The 20,701-nt window shown below is 47.6% G+C and overlaps 1 protein-coding gene and 1 non-coding gene across 2 annotated transcripts in view; one reads left to right on the forward strand and one right to left on the reverse strand.

The window, feature by feature from the left end:
• The window catches only part of apeh (acylaminoacyl-peptide hydrolase), a 138,750-nt gene that overhangs the window by 79,309 nt on the left and 38,740 nt on the right, over positions 1 to 20,701 (forward strand). The window contains exons 13-16 of the mRNA XM_072472163.1: positions 1,906 to 1,957; positions 2,096 to 2,184; positions 8,942 to 9,080; positions 20,014 to 20,097. Of these exons, the coding sequence (XP_072328264.1) occupies positions 1,906 to 1,957; positions 2,096 to 2,184; positions 8,942 to 9,080; positions 20,014 to 20,097 (364 nt within the window). The remainder of the gene's footprint in view (positions 1 to 1,905; positions 1,958 to 2,095; positions 2,185 to 8,941; positions 9,081 to 20,013; positions 20,098 to 20,701) is intronic.
• On the reverse strand, positions 1,622 to 1,815 carry LOC140388698 (U2 spliceosomal RNA). The gene has a single exon (XR_011934257.1). It is a non-coding gene; the product is annotated as a U2 spliceosomal RNA (small nuclear RNA).

Raw genomic sequence — 20,701 nt, forward strand, 5'->3', positions numbered from 1 at the left:
CAGATACAGTCCCTTCCTCCGCGGACTTAGCACAGGAGATACTGTTTTCAGTCTTTCTCTTTTGGCATCTCTTTCTGACTGAGACTGAGAGTCTGTGTCCAGCAGGACCAGCTGCCTTCCTTTTGTGTCAAGGTGTGTAAACTGACACTTACAAGTTTCTATGAGTTTCAACCTGGGCCTCTGTGCTCATGACAACTGAAATGAAATGAAAATCGCTTATTGTCACAAGTAGGCTTCAAATGAAGTTACTGTGAAAAGCCCCTAGTCGCCACATTCCGGCGCTGTTCGGGGAGGCTGGTACAGGGATTGAACCGTGCTGCTGGCCTGCCTTGGTCTGCTTTCAAAGCCAGCTATTTAGCCCTGCACTAAACCAGTCCCTAATGGGAACTGAATCACATTAGCCTGTTTCCAGTCAGAGTTTAGCTTGATTTCCATTCCCATTCCAAAACAACCTGTTTTACCATAAATTAAACGGGACAATTTAAAGCATATCTGTCAAATCTTGTATTTATAACTTATCTGAAGTTCTCCTCTGATTGTATTTGTCATCAGCTTTGAGGCCGCCTTGCTCTTTTTTTCTGATTGTGCCACTTCTACTGGCTGTGCCCAAGCGTCAGATTAAATTTCCAATCAGTTAATGATCTCGCTGATCATTTTTCGTTTTACATACAAATATCATCATCACCAAGTCGCATTGCTGAATGATCGCATTATCAGGGTATTTAATGTGGTAGTTTTCATTTACATTTGACACTATATAACCCAAAACTGGATTTATGCTAATCTAGTTCTGAGCTGGACGTAATTATACAAAACATCTGTTTTCCACAAAGGTTTTTAGTACTCCCATAAATGAATAAGACTGGAGTCAAAACTGCACATGTGATCAGGATCATTATGTTCATGTGTAACCTGACCCAGTTCATATTTGTACAGCCTTTTTAAAAACACGCTGTGCTGTTGGGTTTAGGCTGGGTAAACTATGGCCCTCAAGGCTGGTGGATGTATGCAAGTTCCTCTTGCAATATTCCTGATGGACCTTTGCCAACTGGCGATCTAGAGGTAGAGGACAAATAAGAATTGCTATGAAATTCGTTGATGTGATGAAATTGGCCCTGGGTGCAGACAGGTCATGTTTCTGTACCTACTCATGGAGCTTTGTTAAAGGTGGTGACCTTGATAGGGAGGTTATCCAACTCAAATTTCTTTTTAGAATAGATTTTACTGAAGGGCTTATGTTTGAATTATTCAGATTAGGTCCCAATGAAACTTTATCCTGGAATGCTATATTAACCAATGGAATGAGTTCCAGAAAATGAACATGAAAAGATGCTCTAGATCGAGCAAGCCTATCATTTTTCAGGGTCAATTCTACCAATCACATTTTCCCATCATGTCTGACAATCCTTTCACTCTCCAGAAATTATTTCTTGAATCGAATTGTACCGTTCCACACAATCTGATTTCAGGGTAACTTATTCCACATCTCCGTAGTAATTGATGCTAAAAATAAATCCATTTCACTTTCTTATTCCTAACTTGCTGATTTTAAAAAAAGATTGGAATTGTTTGTATTTGAGCCTTTTGTCACAATGAACAGTTTAAAAAAAATTTTTTTTTTTTCCTTTTCTGAGTTACCAAGCTAGGGCTCAGAGTGTGGGTCAGGGGCAAACCCCAAATCCAGCTCCTCGCCTGCTCCAAAAAACTAATTCAAATTGAATCCAATTCATGGTCCCCACAAGAGAGACATACCAGATCTGAACCAAAGGCTCAATCTACAGACACTTGATCTTAGCCAAAAGGCCGAGAAGCGATACAATGAACAGTTTTTAACCATGCTGAATGATCTGAGCCACGTTTTTCAATCCAACTGCAAGTTCTAATCGTTGCCTCTGCTCTCCTCAGGATCTCCTCGTGATAAATATTACAACAGGGATTGTGACATCGCTTACTGCCGGTAAATTTCCAATTTTAGTATTTACGTAGACTACATTTAGTTTTCTACTTTGGCTTCAGTTAATTTAGATGCCATCTCTTCATTGGCATCATAGTGACCTGGTAAGCATGGTGACATCCACAACTGTTTGTGTTATAGGTTCAGGTGCTGGGAGCTGGACATTGCTGGCTATTCACCAAGATCTGATGGTAGTTACATGCTCATCCCCTAACAGCCCACCCAGTCTGGTAAGAAGGCTGTAGATTGCAGAGTAAACCTTGAATCTTTGTAACCATTATAAATGCAAAAAGGTGGGAGCTTTTTCACAAACATGTCTGGCTGTGAGTTGTGGGGTGGGAAGAAAGACATAGACATAGATATGAGCACTGGTCAAAATCTGGCAAAGCACACTACCTGTTCGGAATTTCAGAAGTGCTTAAAAGTGTATAATATTTAATCAGTATTTAGTGGAAGATGTAACAAATAATAGAAATTTGGGAAAATTAAGGGCAATGATCTAGGGACGACATTCCGTAAACCTTGAGCACAACTCTTCAACAGTTTATGCAACAATTTTGCCTTGGGTTCGCTTTGGATGGATGTAATAGTCCACTTTGTACAATGCAAGGTGTCCCTGTTCAGTGTCAACATTTTTGATAAAGTGGATATTGACTGCCAGTATGTTCTGTTACTGATTCATAATTTGATGACCGAACAGAGTAGACCGTGAAAAACTTCCTGCTCATAAAAGGATCAAACAAGAGGGCACAAATTTAAAGTGAGTTGCAAAAGAAGCAAATGTGATATGAGAAAAAGCTGTTCACCCAATGAATGATTTGGGTCTGGAATCCACTGCCTGGAAGTGTCGTGATAACAGCTTCAATCGAGGCATTCAAGAGGGCATTAGACTATGTGCAGGGAAATGACACTAAAGTCATAACGCTTGTTTGAAGAGCTGCTGCAGACACAATCGGCAAAATGGCGACCTTCTGAGCCATAAAATTTCTGTGATTCTGTGGGTTCATCAGGAGGATTATGACTATTACTGTAAGTTTATTCAAAAATAAAGTGAGGGAGATTGCCAGGAAATAAACAATCATGATCTTTTGTATAGCACTCTTAGAAGTTTATGTGCAGTTAGTTAGGGTGCATTTTTTTCTTTAGAAATTGCTGCAAGATTAATGGAATCCACCGCCCCCTGACGCCAATCCTGCTCCCATTTATGGGGTTGTTGTGTTAATCACTTTGGAACTTGACAGAGAATAGTTACTTTAATATCCAGCGGGCTACTTTTTTTTTTGTTGAAAATATGTTTATTAAGAATTTTTAACAGAATTTTCAACCATATAAACAACCCCCCCCCCCCCGTAACAAAAAAGAAGAAAAATCTCACATAGCAAGACATAAACATGGCACGTCAATATGATACAGAACTTTGTACATTGGATTCCTCCCGTACATATCAGCTTTCCGGATCATTTATGTATTTTCTTGCTCAGATGCCCCCCCCCGAAGGAACCCCCTTCCCTATCCCTCCCTCTTCTCCCCCCCCCCCCCCCCCCCCCCCCCCCCCCCCCGGTTGCTGCTGCTGTCGACGGAACTCCATCTAACGCTCCGCGAGATGGTCTAGGAACGGTTTCCACCGCCTGGAGAACCCCTGCACAGACCCTCTCAAGGCAAACTTTATCCTTTCCAACTTGAGAAACCCTGCCGTATCATTTATCCAGGCTTCCACACTGGGGGGCTTCACATCCTTCCACACTAACAAGATCCTTCGCCGGGCTACCAGGGACGCAAAGGCCAGAATGCCGGCCTCTTTCGCCTCCTGCACTCCCGGCTCGTCCACTACTCCAAATAGTGTTAGCCCCCAGCTTGGCTTGACCCGGACTTTCACCACCTTAGATACTGTTCTTGCAACTCCCCTCCAAAACCCATCCTGTGCCGGGCATTACCAAAACATATGGACATGATTCGCCGGGCTTCCTGAGCACCTCCCACATCTGTCCTCCACCCCAAAGAACCGACTCAGCCTCGCCCCCGTCATATGCGCTCTGTGCACTACCTTAAACTGTATCAGGCTAAGCCTGGCACACGAGGAAGAGGCATTTACCCTACTTAGGGCATCAGCCCATAGACCCTCCTCAATCTCCTCCCCCAGCTCCTCTTCCCATTTACCCTTCAGATCCTCTACCAAAGCCTCCCCCTCTTTCATCTCATGGTATATTGCCGACACCTTGCCCTCTCCGACCCAAACACCCGAAATCACCCTGTCTTGAATCCCCGGTGCCGGGAGCAGCGGGAATTCCCTCACCTGCCGCCTCCCAAACGCCCTCACTTGCATATACCTGAAGGCATTTCCCGGGGGTAGTCCAAGTTTCTCCTCCAGCGCCCCTAAGCTCGCAAACGTCCCATCGATGAACAGGTCCCCCATTCTTCTAATCCCTGCCCGATCCCAGCTCTGAAACCCTCCGTCCATCCTTCCTCGGACAAACCGAGGGTTATCTCTGATCGGGGACCACACCGAGGCTCCCATCGCACTCCTGTGTCATCTCCACTGCCCCAAAATCTTTAGCGTTGCCGCCACCACCGGACTCGTGGTGTACCTTGTCGGCAATAGCGGCAGCGGTGCCGTCACCAGTGCCCCCAGGCTCGTTCCTTTGCAGGACGCCATCTCCAATCTCTTCCATACCGCCCCCTCTCCCTCCATCACCCACTTACGGATCATCGCCACGTTGGCTGCCCAGTAGTAGCCACCCAGGTTCGGCAACGCCAGCCCTCCTCTATCTCTACTACGCTCCAGGAACCCCCTCCTTACCCTCTGGGTCTTGCTCGCCCACACAAATCCCATAATGCTCCTGCTTACCCTCTTAAAAAAGGCCTTGGTGATCACAATTGGGAGGCATTGGAATACAAAAAGAAACCTCGGGAGGACCACCATTTTGACCGACTGTACCTTACCCGCTAGCGAGAGTGGCAACATGTCCCACCTTCTAAATTCCTCCTCCATCTCCACCAGCCGCGTCAAATTAAGTTTGTGCAGTGCCCCCCAGCTCCTAGCTACCTGGATCCCCAAGTATCAAAAGCTCCTTTCCGCCCTCCTCAACGGTAGGTCGTCTATCCCTCTTCCCTGATCCCCCGGATGCACCACAAAGAGCTCACTCTTTCCCACATTGAGCTTATAACCCGAGAAGTCCCCAAACTCCCTTAGGATCTGCATGACCTCAACCATCCCCTCCACTGGATCTGCCACATACAGCAACAGGTTGTCTGCGTACAGCGACACTCGATGCTCCTCTCCCCCTCGCACCACCCCCCTCCATTTCCCCGACTCCCTTAACGCCATGGCCAAAGGTTCAATTGCTAATGCAAACAGCAGGGGGGACAGGGGGCACCCCTGCCTCGTCCCTCGGTACAGCCGGAAATACTCCGCCAGTTCTTGACCACACTCGCCACCGGGGCTCTATACAGGAGCTTAACCCAACTAATAAACCCTCCCCCGAACCCAAACCTCTTCAACACTTCCCAGAGATACTCCCACTCTACTCGGTCAAAGGCCTTCTCCACGTCCATAGCTGCCACTATCTCCGCCTCTCCCTCCACCGATGGCATCATAATCACATTCAGCAACCTCCACACATTGGTATTTAGCTGCCTGCCCTTTACAAACCCCATCTGGTCCTCGTGAATCACCCCCGGGACACAGTCCTCAATCCTCGTAACTAACACTTTTGCCAGCAACTTAGCATCTACGTTGAGGAGCGAGATCGGCCTACACGACCCACATTGCAGTGGGTCCTTATCCCGCTTCAGGATCAAAGAGATCGTCGCCTTCGACATTGTCAGGGGCAGGGTCCCCCCCTCCCTTGCCTCATTGAAAGTCCTCACCAGCAACGGGGCTAACAGGTCCACATACTTTCTATAGAACTCCACCGGGAACCCATCCGGTCCCGGGGCCTTCCCTGCCTGCATGCTCCCCAGTCCTGTAACCAGCTCATCCACCCCAATTGGCGCCCCCAAACCAGCCACCTCCTGCTCCTCCACCCTCAGGAACCTCAATTGGTCCAAGAATCGCCGCATCCCCTCTTTTTCCCCTGGGAGCTGGGACCTATACAGCTCCTCGTAGAAGGTCTTGAATGCCTCATTCACTTTCACCGCACTCCGCACCGTAGTCCCCCTTCCATCCTTGACTCCACCTATTTCCCTCTCTGCCATCCTCTTACAGAGCTGATGTGCCAGCATCCTGCTCGCCTTCTCCCCATATTCATACATCGCCCCCTGTGCCTTCCTCCACTGTGTCTCTGCCTTCCCTGTGGTCAACAGGTCGAACTCCGTCTGGAGACTTCGCCTCTCCCTGAGTAGTCCCTCATCAGGGGCCTCTGCATATCTCCTGTCCACTCTTAAAATCTCCCCCACTAACCTCTCCCTTTCCCTGCCCTCTCTCTTCTCCCTATGAGCCCTGATGGAGATTAACTCTCCCCTGACCACTGCCTTCAGCGCCTCCCATACTACTCCCACCTGCACCTCCCCGTTGTCGTTGGCCTCCAGATACGTTTCGATGCCCCCCCGCACCCTCCCACACACTTCCTCGTCTGCCAACAATCCCACATCCAACCGCCACAGCGGGCGTTGGTCCCTCTCCTCCCCCAGCTCTAATTCCACCCAGTGGGGGGCGTGGTCCGAAACGGCTATGGCCGAATACTCCGTTCCCTCCACTTTCGAGATCAATGCCCTGCCCAGAACAAAAAAATCTATCCGGGAGTAGGCCTTGTGTACATGGGAGAAAAAAGAAAATTCTCTGGCCAAAGGCCTGGCAAATCTCCACGGGTCTACTCCCCCCATCTGGTCCATAAACCGCCTGAGCACCTTGGCCGCAGCCGGCCTCTTTCTGGGCCTGGATCTGGAGCAATCCAGTGCTGGGTCCAGCACCATGTTGGAGTCCCCCCCCCCCCCCATTATCAAACTTCCTACCTCCAAGTCCGGAATGCGTCCCAGCATACGTTTAATGAATCCAGCGTCGTCCCAGTTCGGGGCGTATACATTTACCAATACCACCCCCCGTTCCCTGCAACCTACCACTCACCATCACGTATCGGCCTCTATTATCCACCACTATGTTCTTGGCCTCAAACGACACCCGCTTCCCCACCAGTATTACCACCCCTCTATTCTTCACATCCAGCGAAGAATGGAACACCTGTCCTACCCATCCCTTTCTTAACCTGACCTGACCTGCCACATTCAGATGTGTCTCCTGAAGCATGACCACGTCTGCCTTCAGTCCCTTTAAGTGCGCGAACACTCGGGCCCTCTTAATCGGCCCATTTAGGCCTCCCTCATTCCATGTGATCAGCCGGATTGGGGGGCTAAACCCCCCCCCCCTTCCCTGCCGACTAGCCATCTCCTATTTTAGGCCAGTCCCGTGCCTGCGCCTCCCGCACTCTCCAGTCCCCCAGACGGGGAACCCCCGCCCCGACCACCTCTTCCAATTTCAGTTCCCCCTCGGCCATTGCAGCAGTAACCCTATTGTCCCTCCCTCCCCGCTAGATCCGTGTCTAGCTCTTTTGCTCCACCCATAATACTTCCGTAAGTCAGCTGACTCCTGCTGACCCCGCCCCCCCCGCCTTCCCGTTGACCCCCCCCCCCCCCGTGTGGAAATCCCTCCTCATCCTTGCGCTCCTCCATCCCCCCCTCCCTAGCGCGAGAAAAAGCCCGCGCTTTCCTAAGCCAGCCCTGCCCCCTGTGGCGCAGCTCCTGTTGCGGCCTTATCCCAATTCCCCCACCCCGAGTCTCACCTCCCTCCAGCACCGACGCCCACATTCCCCACTGTCCCCCTTTCAAAAACTCTTTCCCCCATCCCCATCCATCGTCCCACCCGTGAAACATTCTTTACCCATATTTACAACCCTGTATACAGTCAACATCTCCCCCACTAGCACAGCTCCTCAGTTCGAGTCCAATTTTTCCGTTTGGATAAAGGTCCAAGCCTCTCCTGGCGTTTTGAAATAAGTCCTGGTACGTGACCCACAGTCGCGCCGACTGCAGTATTCCGAATCTCACCCTTTTTGTATGCAGCACCGCCTTGGCCCGATTGAAGCCAGCTCTCCTTTTTGCCACCTCCGTGCTCCAGTCCTAATAAACTCGGATCACCGCATTCTCCCATCTACTGCTCCGCTCCTTCTTGGCCCATCTCAGGACACTCTCTCTGTCCGCGAAACGATGGAACCTCGCCACTATCGCCCTTGGCAGCTCACCAGCCTTGGGTCTCCTCGCCAGGACCCGGTGAGCCCCTTCTAGCTCCAGGGGGCTCGGAGAGGCCTCCGCACCCAGCAGCGAATGGAGTATCGTGCTCACATACACCCCAGCATCAGCCCCCTCTACTCCTTCGGGGAGACCCAGAATCCGGAGATTCTTCCTCCGCGACCTCTTCTCCAAGACTTCGAATCTCTCGGCCCACCGCTTGTGCAGCGCCTCATGCGCCTCCATCTTCACCGCCAGGCCCAAGATCTCGTTCTCGTTCTCATTTGTTTTTTCCTTCACGTCTCGGAGCTCTACCGCCTGGGCCTTCTGGGTTGCCTTCAGCCCCTCGATCGCCAACAGCATTGGCGCCAGCACCTCCTTTTTAAGCTCATCCACACAGCGCCTGAGAAACTCCTGCTGGTCCGGCCCCCATGCTGCTCGATCTCCGCCATCTTGTTTTCTCCCCCTCGTTTCTGCCGCTGCTCCAAAGCTTCTTTTTTTGTCCCTCCACTTCTAGTCCCCTCCATACACGACGGAAGGGGGACCTTACTTCACCTTCCCACACAGGATTAGATCAAAACATTTCCATTGGGGCTCCTCCGGAGAGCCCAAAAGTCCGTTCTAGCGGTAGCTGCCGAAGTGTGCGGCTTAGCTCCGCATCGCCGCAACCGGAAGTCCCAGCGGGCTACTTTTAAGGTGCACAGTTAAGAAAGCAGCAACTTCATGTAGAATTGTGAGATGTAATAATCATTGTTTCATTGCTCCTAGAAAGTGGGTTTTCTGCCTGCTGCAGGGAAAGAGCAAGAAATCACTTGGATGGCACTGGAGGAAGCTGAACCATTGCCAGGCATAGAGTGGAAAATCCTGACTTTCACACCACCATGTGAACAGCAGAATCCTAAATTACGTAAGTAGGGAAATAAGAAACTACAGCAAGGAGATCAGTATTCCAACACGTGTTTTCTACTTTATTACTCTACATAATATATCTAGCTTCCGACTATTCTTTATTCTCCATTCATCCCTCCTCTTGTTTTCCATTAACTTCTGTGCTTCTGGATGCTAAAAGGTGCTTTGGTCAGGGGCTGTCCTGATTAAAATGTGTGTTCAGTAATTCTGTGAATAACATACATTCAGACAACAACAATCCCAAGTTTAACCCTCTTCTGTGCTGGTCCCAGTTGGGCTATCCCTGGTTTAGCGCCTGCTGTAATAGGGATCTCTGATGCTACCTTTGTCTTTGATGTTTGCTTTAGTCAATACTCTTGTTAAACCTCATTCATGGATAATAACCACTTGGCAAGATTCCAGGAGTCAAATGGCACCTGTAGAACTGTACATCAGAGAGAGTCAACACCTTTGGGAGAAACGGGAGGGAGCTGTTGAGGAAGTTTTGACAGGAAGGAAAGTACAATTTGTGGGAAAGCTTATCTTTATTTGGTTTTGCTCTAAACCGATATAGGAATCAGCTTGGCACAGGCATGATTGCCTGAATGACCTAATGTGCTATACGCAAGAGCATATAAATGAATTGGGATTCAATCAAATTTAGCCTAATGTGATATCTGACGGACTAAATTAACGATGGGCAAGAACATGACAGATGGAATATAAGTGAATAAGTGACAGGTTATCCATTCCGTACAAAAAATAGAAAGGCTGAGTACTTGTTTAGCGGTGAAAGGTTAGGAAGTGTTGTTGTCCAAAGGATCTGGGTGTCCTTGTTGGTGAGTCACTAAAAGCAAGGATGCGAGTGCAACAAGCAACTAGGAAGGCCTTCATCACAAGGAAACTTGAGTACAGGCGTAAAGATGTCTTACTGCAATTGCATAACCTTGGTGAGACCGCACCTGGATTATTGTGTACAGTTTTGGTGTCCTTATCTAAGGAAGATTATACTTGACTTCTGATGGCAGCCATGGAGTGAGTGGTCGCACATAGGGCATCTCCGGCTCGAAGGCATTGATTTGAGCTCTTTTTACCTGAAAGCAGGGGAATTTTGACTGAAGCTGTAGCTGAAGGTGTGAAGGATACCCCCCACCCCCCCGGTCAAGAAACTGGTGGAGACCTGTGGCGCAGCAGCAATTAGAAAGATGTCGGAGGGGGAAGGTTTGTCACAAGTTGGAAAACCCCAGATGGAGCAGTTGATGGCGTTCATTAGGGAGGAGTTCCGCCAGCAGCGAAAGGAGATGCAGGAAGATCAGTTGAAGGCCATCGAGGGAGCGGTAGCCCCCTGAAAGGATTGATGGAGAGAGTCAAGAAGTGCCTGGAGGCATAGGGAGGTCTTTAGGAGATGGGATACATTACACCTGACACTGGCAGGGAGGGTCCAGGTGGTAAAAATGGGACATTCTGCCAAGGTTTCTGTTTGCATTCCAGGCCCTCATTCTGAAGGCCTTTTTCCGGAAAATAGATGCAGCGATTTCTGAGTTTATTTGGATGGGGAAGGTCCTTTGGTGAAGAGGGCCCTGTTACAGAGGCAGAAAGGGGGTTGGCGTTACCAAATCTGTTGCACTACTATTGGGCGGTGAATGCGGCAAAGGTGAGGCGGTGGTGGGAAGGAGAGAGGTTAGGATGGAGGAGAAGTTCGGTCGGGGGTCCTACCTGAGGGCCATGGTGATGGTGGCGCTTCCACTGGCACCAAGGAGGTACACTGAGAGTCCAGTGGTACAGTCAATGATTAGGGTGTGGAACCAGTTGAGGAGACACTTTAGGATGCAGGGGGTATCGATGCTAACACTGCTGTGTGGGAACTACGAGTTTAAGCCGGGGAGACGGATGGCATGTATAGGGGGTGGAGAGAGGTGGGGCTGGTGAGGGCAAGGGATTTATATCTGGAGGAGAGGTTTGCAGGTAGGAAGAGCTGTGGGAGAGATTAGAACTTCCGAAGGGAAACAAATTCAGGTATATGCAAGTGAGGAACTTTGCGCAGAAGGAATGAAGAGAGTTTCCCATGCTGCCGGAGTATACCTTATTGGACCGTTTGCTGCTCCCGGATGTGGAAGGAGAGGGTAGGATTGTGGATATGTACAGTTGGCTGGGGGAACAGGGGGTAACGCAGGTGGTGAGGGTTAAGGAGGAATGGGAGGAGCTGGGGGGGGGGGCGGACGTAGATAGGATGGGGAGTATGGAGTGAGGCGATGTGTAGGGTAAATTCGACCTCCATGTGCGAGGATGAATTTGATTCAATTTAAGGTGATGCATATGCCTCGTGTGAGGATGAGTGGGTTCTTCCAGGGAGTGGCGGACGAGTGTGAGAAGTGTGGACGAAGACCAGCAAATCATGTGCATATGTTCTGGGGCTGTGTGAAGTTAGAAAGATACTGAGAGAGGGTGTTTGGGACATTATCAGAGATTGTGGGGCTAGAGCCCAGGCCAGGCCCGATGGTAGCGATTTCTCGGGTATCGGAAATGCTGGAGCTGGTGGAGGGGCGGAAGGCCTACTTTGTGGCCTTTGCCTCTTTAGCTGCCCGGCAAAGGATTCTGCAGGACTGGCGGTCGACAACACCACAGGGGATAGCGGTCTGGCTTGTATGACTTTCTCCGGCTGGAAAAGAGTTTGAATTGAGGGGATTAGCAGGAGGGCTTTGAGACACGCTGGGGACTGTTCATGACCATGTTAAAGGAATTGTTCGTCGCGTGGGGTGGGGAGGAGGGAGGGGGGTGAAAAGGGGGAAAAATTGTATAAACTGAACTGTGAGGTGTGGAAAATGTTCTTTTATTTATGTTTTTCGAATATATTTGGAATAAAATACATGTTTAAAAAGAAGGAAGGATATACTTGCCATCGAGAGAGTGCATTGAAGGTTCACCAGACAAATCCCTGGGATGGCAGGATTGTTTTATGAGGAGCGATTGAGAAACACGGCCTGCATTCTCTGGAGTTTTGAAGAATGAGAGGTGATTTCATAGAAACTTACAAAATTCTTATAGGGTGGATGTGGGTAGGCTGTTTCCCCTGACTGGTGAGTATAGAACCAAGGAACGCAGTCAGAGAATCATAGAAATGTTACAGCACAGAAGGAGACCATTCAGCCTTTCTTGTCCATGCCAGCCCGAGGACACCCAAATGCCCTTTCTAATCCCACCTTCCTGCACCCGGTCGATAGCCCTGTATCCTACAGCAATTAAGGTGCCGATTCAGGTACTTTTAAAAAGAGTTTAGGGTCTCTGCCTCCGCCACCAAGTCGGGCAGTGAGTTCCAGACTCTCAATACCCTCTGTGTAAAAAAAGTTCTTCCTCATGTCCCCTTTACACCTTCTACCACTTATCTTGAACCTATGTCTCCTGGTTCTAGAATTCTTCACTAAGGGAAACAATTTTGTCCAGTCCACTCTCTCTTCCCCTCATAATTTTGTGCACCTCAATGAAGTCAATCCTCAGCCTTCTTTGTTGCAAGGAAAATAACCCCAACCAACCAATACATAGGACATAACAGCACAGTACAGGCCCTTCGGCCCTCGATGTTGCGCCGACCTGTGAAACCACTCTAAAGCCCATCTACACTATTCCCTTATCGTCCATATGTCTATCCAATGACCATTTGAATGCCCTTAGTGTTGGCGAGTCCACTACTGTTGCAGGCAGGGCATTCCATGCCCTTACTACTCTCTGAGTAAAGAACCTACCTCTGACATCTGTCTTATATCTATCTCCCCTCAATTTAAAGCTATGTCCCCTCATGCTGGACATCACCATCTGAGGAAAAAGGCTCTCACTGTCCACCCTATCCAATCCTCTGATCATCTTTTATGCCTCAATTAAGTCACCTCTTAACCTTTTCTCGAACGAAAACAGCCTCAAGTCCCTCAGACTTTCCTCATAAGATCTTCCCTCTATACCAGGCAACATTCTGGTAAATCTCCTCTGCACCCTTTCCAATGCTTCCACATCCTTCCTATAATGCGGCGACCAGAACTGCACGCAATACTCCAAATACAATATTACGTCGAGAAAGGATAGCTACATCTTTCTAGCTCTGGCAACATTTTTAAACTTCCTCTGCACTCTGACCAGAGCAATTATTTACTCCCTGTAAGGTGGTAACCAGAACTGCACACAATACTCTAGTTGTGGCCTCACCAGTGTTTTATATAATTCCAACATTATATCCTTACTTTTATATTCTATATTCTATACCTCTGGCAATGAAGGAGAACATTTCATATGCTTTCTTTACAACCTTGTCTACTTGAACTGCCGCCTTTAAGGACCTGCGTACCTGTACACCAAGATGTCTTACGTCATCTACCCCTCTTAGTATATTCCCATTTATTGTGTACTCCCTGTAACCTTTTGCCCTCATTAAATGAATGACCTCACAGTTCCGTGTTAAGTTCCATCTGCCACTTTACAGCCCATTCCACTCACTCATCGATATCATTTTGGAGATTATAGCTATCCTTGACACTGTCCACCACTCGATTTATATTTGTGTCGCCTGCAGTGTTTCCAATCGTGCACGTCAAAATTGTTAATATATTAGGGAAATAGTAAGGGTTCCAACACCAAGCCCAGTGGAACACCCACTTGAAACAACTTTCCAATTGCAAGGGCGGCCATCAACCATTGCTCTTTGTTTCCTGTTACTAAGCCAATTTTTTATCCAGTTTGCCACATTGCCCCGTATCCCATGGGATTTACTTTCTTGACCAATCTGCGGTACTTTGTCAAACGTCTTTCTAAAATCCATGTACACAACATCCACTGCACTACCTTCATCGGCCCTTGTCATTTCCTCAACAGATTCAATCAAATTTGTGAGACGTTCCTTTAACAAATCCATGCTGACTATCCCTGACTAGCATGCCTTTCTATGTGACATTAATCCTATCTCTCCGGAATGATTCTACTAATTTTCCCACCACCGACGTAAGACTAACTGGCTGATAATTGTTTGGCATTTCCTTTGATCCCTTTTTAAACAATGGAACCACGTTTGCATTTCTCCAGTATCTCCAGTACCTCCCCTGTATCTAGTGAGGATTGGAAAATCATTCACAGAGCATTGCTATGTTCTCCCTGACCTCCTTCAGGAGCCTCGGGAAGAATCCATCTGGCCCTGGCGACTTATCAACTTTCAAGGATTTCAACCCGTCGAGAACTTCCTCACTCTTTATGATTATCCCTTCCAATATCTCACAATGTTCCTCCTGTACTACTATATCTGTATATCCATTTCCTTTGTAAATACAGAAACAAAATATTCATTTAAAACCTTCCCACAGCCTCTACATCTACACACGAGTTCTCCTCTTCATCTCCGATAGGTCCCACTTTTTCGTTAACTAAGCTTTTACCATTAATATATTGGTAAAATATCTTTTTTTTTAAAACTTTACTTGCTAATCTTTTTTCGTGCCATCTCTTTGATCTCTGCATTTTCTTTTTGACTTTGACTCTGCACTTTCTATACTTGTCTAGGCTATCTGCAGTGCTTAGTTCTTTGTGCTTATCGTATGCTTTCTTTTTCTGTTTGATCTTCCCCTGTTTTGCTCTAGACAGCTAGGGGGCGGGGTTTGGATTAGTAGTGCCACTATTATTTTTGATGGGGACATGTCTACTTTATTGGATTGGATTGGATTTGTTTATTGTCACGTGTACTGAGGTACAGTGAAAAGTATTTTTCTGCGAGCAGATCATAAAGTACATGGGAAGAAAAGGGAATAAAAGAAAATACATAATAGGGCAACACAAGGTAGTCTTAGAATTAAATTTTAAAAGATTAGAACGAGTATAAGTTAAGTAAAAAGTGATTCTGTTGGGGAGAACTCGCAGAGAGTCGCCTCTATCCGGCACCATCTTCAGACATCTTATACATTTAGGATCTCACTTTTTAGTGCTTCCCACTGGTTTTGTACTGATTTATCCTCTAGCAGTGCTGGCCAGTCCACCTCAGCCACATTTATTCCAATTTCTGCAAATTTGCCCCCCCCAGTTCAAAATATTTACTTCTGCTTTTTCTCTGTCCTTTTCCATTGGAATACTGAATACAACTGAATTGTGATCACTATCCCCGATATGGTCGGCAACTGTCACTTCACCCACTCGCCCTTTTTCATTCCCCAAGACCAGGTCTATAAGACATGGGAGCAGAATTAGGCCATTCGGCCCATTGAGTCTGCTCCGCCATTCAATCATGGCTAATGTGTTTCGCATCCCCATTCTCCTACCTTTCCCCATGAACCCTGATCCCCTTATTAATCAATAACCTATCTATCTCTGTCTTAAAGACACTCAGTGATTTGGCCTCCACAGATTTCGCGTCAAAGAGTTTCACACTCTTTGGCTGAAGAACTTCCTCCTTATCTCAGTTTTAAAATATTGTCCCTTCAAACTGAGGCTGTTCCCTGGTGTTCCAGTTTTTCCTTTTAGTGGAAACATCCTCTCCACGTCCACTCTACCTAGGGCTCACAGTATCCTGGAAGTTTCAATAAGATCCCCCCACTCGTCCTTCTAAGCTCCAACGAGTGCGGACCCAGAGTCCTCAACCGTTCCTCACATGACAAGCTCTTCATTCCAGGGATCATTCTCGTCAGCCTCCTCTAGACCCTTTCCAAGGCCAGTACAACCTTCTTTCGACACAGGGCCCAAAACTGCTTACAATACTCCAAGTGGGGTCTGAGGAGAGCCTTATACAGCCTCAGAAATACATCCCTGCTCTTGTACTCTAACCCTCTTGATGTGAATGCTAACATTGCATTTGCCTTCCTAACTGAACCTGCACATTAACCTTAAGAGAATCTTGAACTTGGACTCTCAAGTCCCTTTGTGCTTCTGATTTCCTAAGTCCTTTCCCATTCAGAAAATAGTCTAAGCCTCCATTCTTCCTACCAAAGTGCATAACCTCACACCTTTGCACATTGTGTTCCATCTGCCGCTTCTTTGCATACTCTCCTAGCCTATCCAAGTCCTTCTGCAGCCCCTCTGCTTCCTCAATACTATATGTCCCTCTGCATATCTTTGTATCATCTGCAAACCTAGCCCCAGTGCCCTCAGTTCCTTCTTCCAGGAATTGCAGCCGCTCTTGTTGGGTTTGTCACTAATTGGTTGAAAGAAATTTCCTGAACACGTTGCACAAATTTTTCTCCCTCAGTTTTCCTTATATTATTTGAATCCCAGTTGATATTGGGGTAGTTAAAGTCTCCTATTATTGCCCTCTTGTTCTTGCAGGTAGTATTTTCCAACATATTTGATCTTCTATCTCTCTTTTGCTATTTGGGGGTCTGTCGTATACTTCCAGTAGTATCACGGCCCCGTTTTTAAATCTAAGCTCAATCCATAAAGCCTCATTTGTTGACCAGTTTAGTATATCAAGTCTTGGGATAAGAGGTGAGCCATTTAAGACTGAAATGAGGAGTAATTTCTTCACTCAGAGGAACGTGAATCTTTGGAATTCTCTCCTGTAGAGGGCTGTGGAAGCTCAATCAATGAGCATGTTCAAGATCAAAATCTGTAGATTTCTGGATACAAATGGCATCGAGGGGCATGGGGATAGTGGGAAAAATGACATAAGATATAGATGGTCTGTTTAGATGGTGGAGGAGACTCGATGGGCCGAATGGTCTAGTGCTTCAATTTCCTATGATGTGGAGATGCCGGCGTTGGACTGGGGTGGTACATTGGCGAGACCAAGCAGACACTGCGACAATCGATGAACGGACATCGTGTGACAATTGGCAGGCAGGAATGTTCCCTTCCAGTCGGGGAACACTTCAGAAGTCAAGGGCGTTCAGCCTCTGATCTTCAAATAAGCGTTCTCCAAGGCGGCCTTCAGGACATGCGACAACGCAGAATTGCCGAGCAGAAACTGATCGTCAAGTTCCGCACACATAAGTACGACCTCAACCGGGACCTTGGATTCATGTCTCATTACATTCACCCCCCACCATCTGGCCTAGGCTTGCGAAATCCTACCAACTGTCCTGGCTTGAGCCAATTCACACCTCTTTAACCTGTGATTATCCCTCTCTTCAGTCGCTCCGTCTGGATCTGTAAAGACTTAATTAACTGCAAAGACTCGCATTGAAAGTATCATCTTGCATCATTGACTTTGTCTATATATGTGGTTGTGGAACCTGTCGTGTTGGGTGTTCTGGTCTACAAACAGGTCAACACGGTTGGAGATGGTGTAACTCTATTTTATTAACAACTCAACTGTAATAACATACTGTAAGCTTGGGTACATGCCCAGCTTATCTGTGGACCCTGTCCTTTCATTATCTAGGTGAGGCACTCAGCACATGGTGAATGTCTGAGAGGCAGGCTGTGAGCTCTGTGCTCTAAGCTGGCTGCTACTAGAATGAGCGGGAACCCTGGTGTCCCCTGTCTTTATAGTGCCTGTGCTCTCACTGGTGATTGGCTGCGATGTTGTGTATGCTGGTTGGTCCTACTGTATGTCCGTCTGTGTGTGATTGCACCATGATATACTGATGTATATCATGACATCCCTCCTTTTCACATAGAATATGTGCCTACATGAGAATAAATAAAGTGTAGTGAGTGTGTCTGATCACGTGTGCACATTATTTACATCAATATGTACATGTGGCTATGCTATCTACACGGGAAGGTGCCAGGTGCAGAGGAAAACCATGTTACACCAAGAACGAAACAAATGCTATTAACAAACAATGAAAAACTCTTAAACAGTACGGCAGAACAAGTCAGTGAGTCCAATAGTGCAAGGTTTATAAATCAAGTCTTTGGGGTGGGCGACAAATTCGGGTTGACCGTCAGGGTGGCACTCGTCGTCCGGATCAATGCTGTGCACCGACAGCGGCTGGTGCGTTCGACTCAGGGACAGCTTGTTCTTGTTGATGACAGCAATGCGGAAAGGCTCCCTGTCCTCAGTGTCACTGGTCTGTATGATGTCAGGATCGGTCTCAGTGAACGTGGGTAGAATTGCCCGAACATTTCTGCGAGGCTGGTTAAACTGTTGCGAGTTGGCAGGCTGAGGTGCTTGACAGCAGGCAGCATCGTGGCCAAGCCTGCCACAGCGTAGGCATTGTTGCGCTTTGGCCGGACATTGCTGCTTTAAATGGGCGGAGGCACAGTTGCCGCACGTCATGACGTCAGTCCGTTTGTTGCTCCACCGCGCATGCGCGGTGCGGTCTTGCGTAGTGCGCGCCTGCGCATCGCGTTCCTCCACGTCAACGTCCCCTCTTGGCGCGTACAAGCGCGAGAGGCCTCGGAAAGCGCGCGAAACGGCCGTCCTCCTCCGGGCCGCGGGCCGGGAGGTACTCTATCGTCTGGACCCGCTCCGCCTCGTGGGCCCCTGCCGCGTCATTTCAGCCATCTGGATGTGTGAGTACCGGCTGGTGGTGTTCTCATGCAGGACGCAGGTCCCGATGGCCGTCGCTAGAGTGAGTTGCTTGATTTTAAGGAGCTTCTGGCGCAGGGTGTCCGACATGACCCCGAAAACAATCTGGTCGCGTATCATGGAGTCCGAGGTGGGCCCATAGCCGCAGGACTGCGCGAGGATGTGGAGGAGCGTTAAATAAGACTGGAAAGGCTCGCCCTTACCCTGCAGGCGCTGCTGGAACAGGTACCTTTCGAAGCTTTTGTTAACTTCAACGCTGAAGTGTTCATCAAATTTTAGGAGCACTGTCTTGTATTTGGTTTTGTCTTCACCGTCCGCGAATGTAACGGAGTTAAAGATGTGGATGGCGTGTTGCCCTGCCGTGGAGAAAAGAAGGGCAATCTTCTTGGTGTCCGATGCATTCTCCCTGTCTGTGGCCTCTAGGAAGAGCTGGAAGCGCTGTTTAAAAAGCTTCCAATTCACCCTGAGATTGCCAGCGATGCGTAGCGGCGGCGGCAGGTTGATGTTCTTCATGCTGCAGGATGGCGGATTGCTGATAAGTTGCAGGTAGGTCACACGGGCTAGTATGCGTCCACTCCTGGAACCATGTGTTGGGTGTTCTGGTCTACAAACAGGTCAACACGGCTGGAGATGATGTAACTCTATTTTATTAACAACTCAACTGTAATAACATACTGTAAACTTGGGTACGTGCATTACCAGCTTATCTGTGGACCCTGTCCTATCACTATCTAAGTGAGGCACTCAGCACATGGTGGATGTCTGAGAGGCAGGCTGTGAGCGCTGTGCTCTGAGCTGGCTGCTGCTAGAATGAGCTGGAACTCTGGTGTCCCCTGTCTTTATAGTGTGTGTGCTCTCACTGGTGATTGGCTGCGATGTTGTGTATGCTGGTTGGTCATACTGTATGTCCATCAGTGTGTCAGTGATTGCACCATGACATGCTGATGTATATCATGACAGAACCCACCTTTTCACTCACCTGATAAGGGAGCTGTGCTCTGAATGCTAGTGATTTGAAATAAACCTGTTGGACTTTAACCTGGTGTAAGACTTCTTACTGTGTCAATTTCCTATATTAGCTCACTAAGGACTGAAGAAACCAGCAAACTACTTAACGCATTGTACTATTCTTTATTCTCTGAATTTTACACTTTGCAAGTGCTTGTACTTCCTTAACGAGTTGGTTGTTTTGCTTAATGATTGTGTTTGGTCTGAATTGCTTTCACATTATAGAAATTATGTTCAGTTGGCAGCATTTTCTTTCTACTCCAAATATTTATTCCCGATTTGTTGTACAGTTTCTGTTTCTCTCCAGAAACACACTGTCTGATAATCTGACAAAGCAGAAAGATCCCGGTTTCAAATGTGCAATTGGCATTGCGTGAATTTGAAGTGTCAGGGCTGTTGTGTTCTGTCCTCTGTCAGGATAACCTGTTGCATGTGCAGGAGAAACAGCTGACTGCTGAGAAGCAATCTAGTGCTGCTAATTATGTGCTGTTGTAACTTCTTTTTCACTCAGTTGCGATGGATTTTGAATGTATCCTATTACTACCGGGAGCAAAGAGGAAAGGTGATTCGCCTCCATTAGTTGTTTGGCCGCATGGTGAGTTAAAATTATTGTGGAATGCACTGTAATGAATTATCTGAAATGGGACTGTGTAGTGAGAGTCAGGTATATGGTACTGATAACCACGAAAACTAACCATTATTAATTAATTCCTGATCTGTTTGCTGGGACTCGGCACTGTGCGTAATGACTGACTTTGGACTTTTATTGTGTAACTGAACCGTTTTCAATAGGAATTGTGATTGAATCGTATCTGCCTCCCAGCACAGACCTGCCTCGAGCAGCAATTGTAGACACACAGCAAGTCAAGTCAGCTTCCAAAAGGAGAAGAAAAACTTCTGGTTGGAATCTGATAAAGGATTTCTCTTTCGGATACTAACTGACTTGTTCTGCATTTTCTGTTTTTGTTGCTGGTCTTCCAATATTCGTGATTTTCCCCTTGCACTACTTTCTTTGTTTTCTAGGTTCATTCCAAACAGCTTAAATGTTTTAATAAAATCCAAAATACTGCATATTCTGGAAATCTTAAATAAAATCAGAAGAAGCTGAAAAATCTCAGCAGATCTGGCAGCATCTATGGAATGAGGAACAGAGTTAATGTTTCAAGTCCAATTTGACTCCTCTTCGGAACTGGAGAGAT

This window comes from Scyliorhinus torazame, chromosome 13, assembly GCF_047496885.1.
Source record: "Scyliorhinus torazame isolate Kashiwa2021f chromosome 13, sScyTor2.1, whole genome shotgun sequence".
Classification (NCBI taxonomy): Eukaryota; Metazoa; Chordata; class Chondrichthyes; order Carcharhiniformes; family Scyliorhinidae; genus Scyliorhinus; species Scyliorhinus torazame.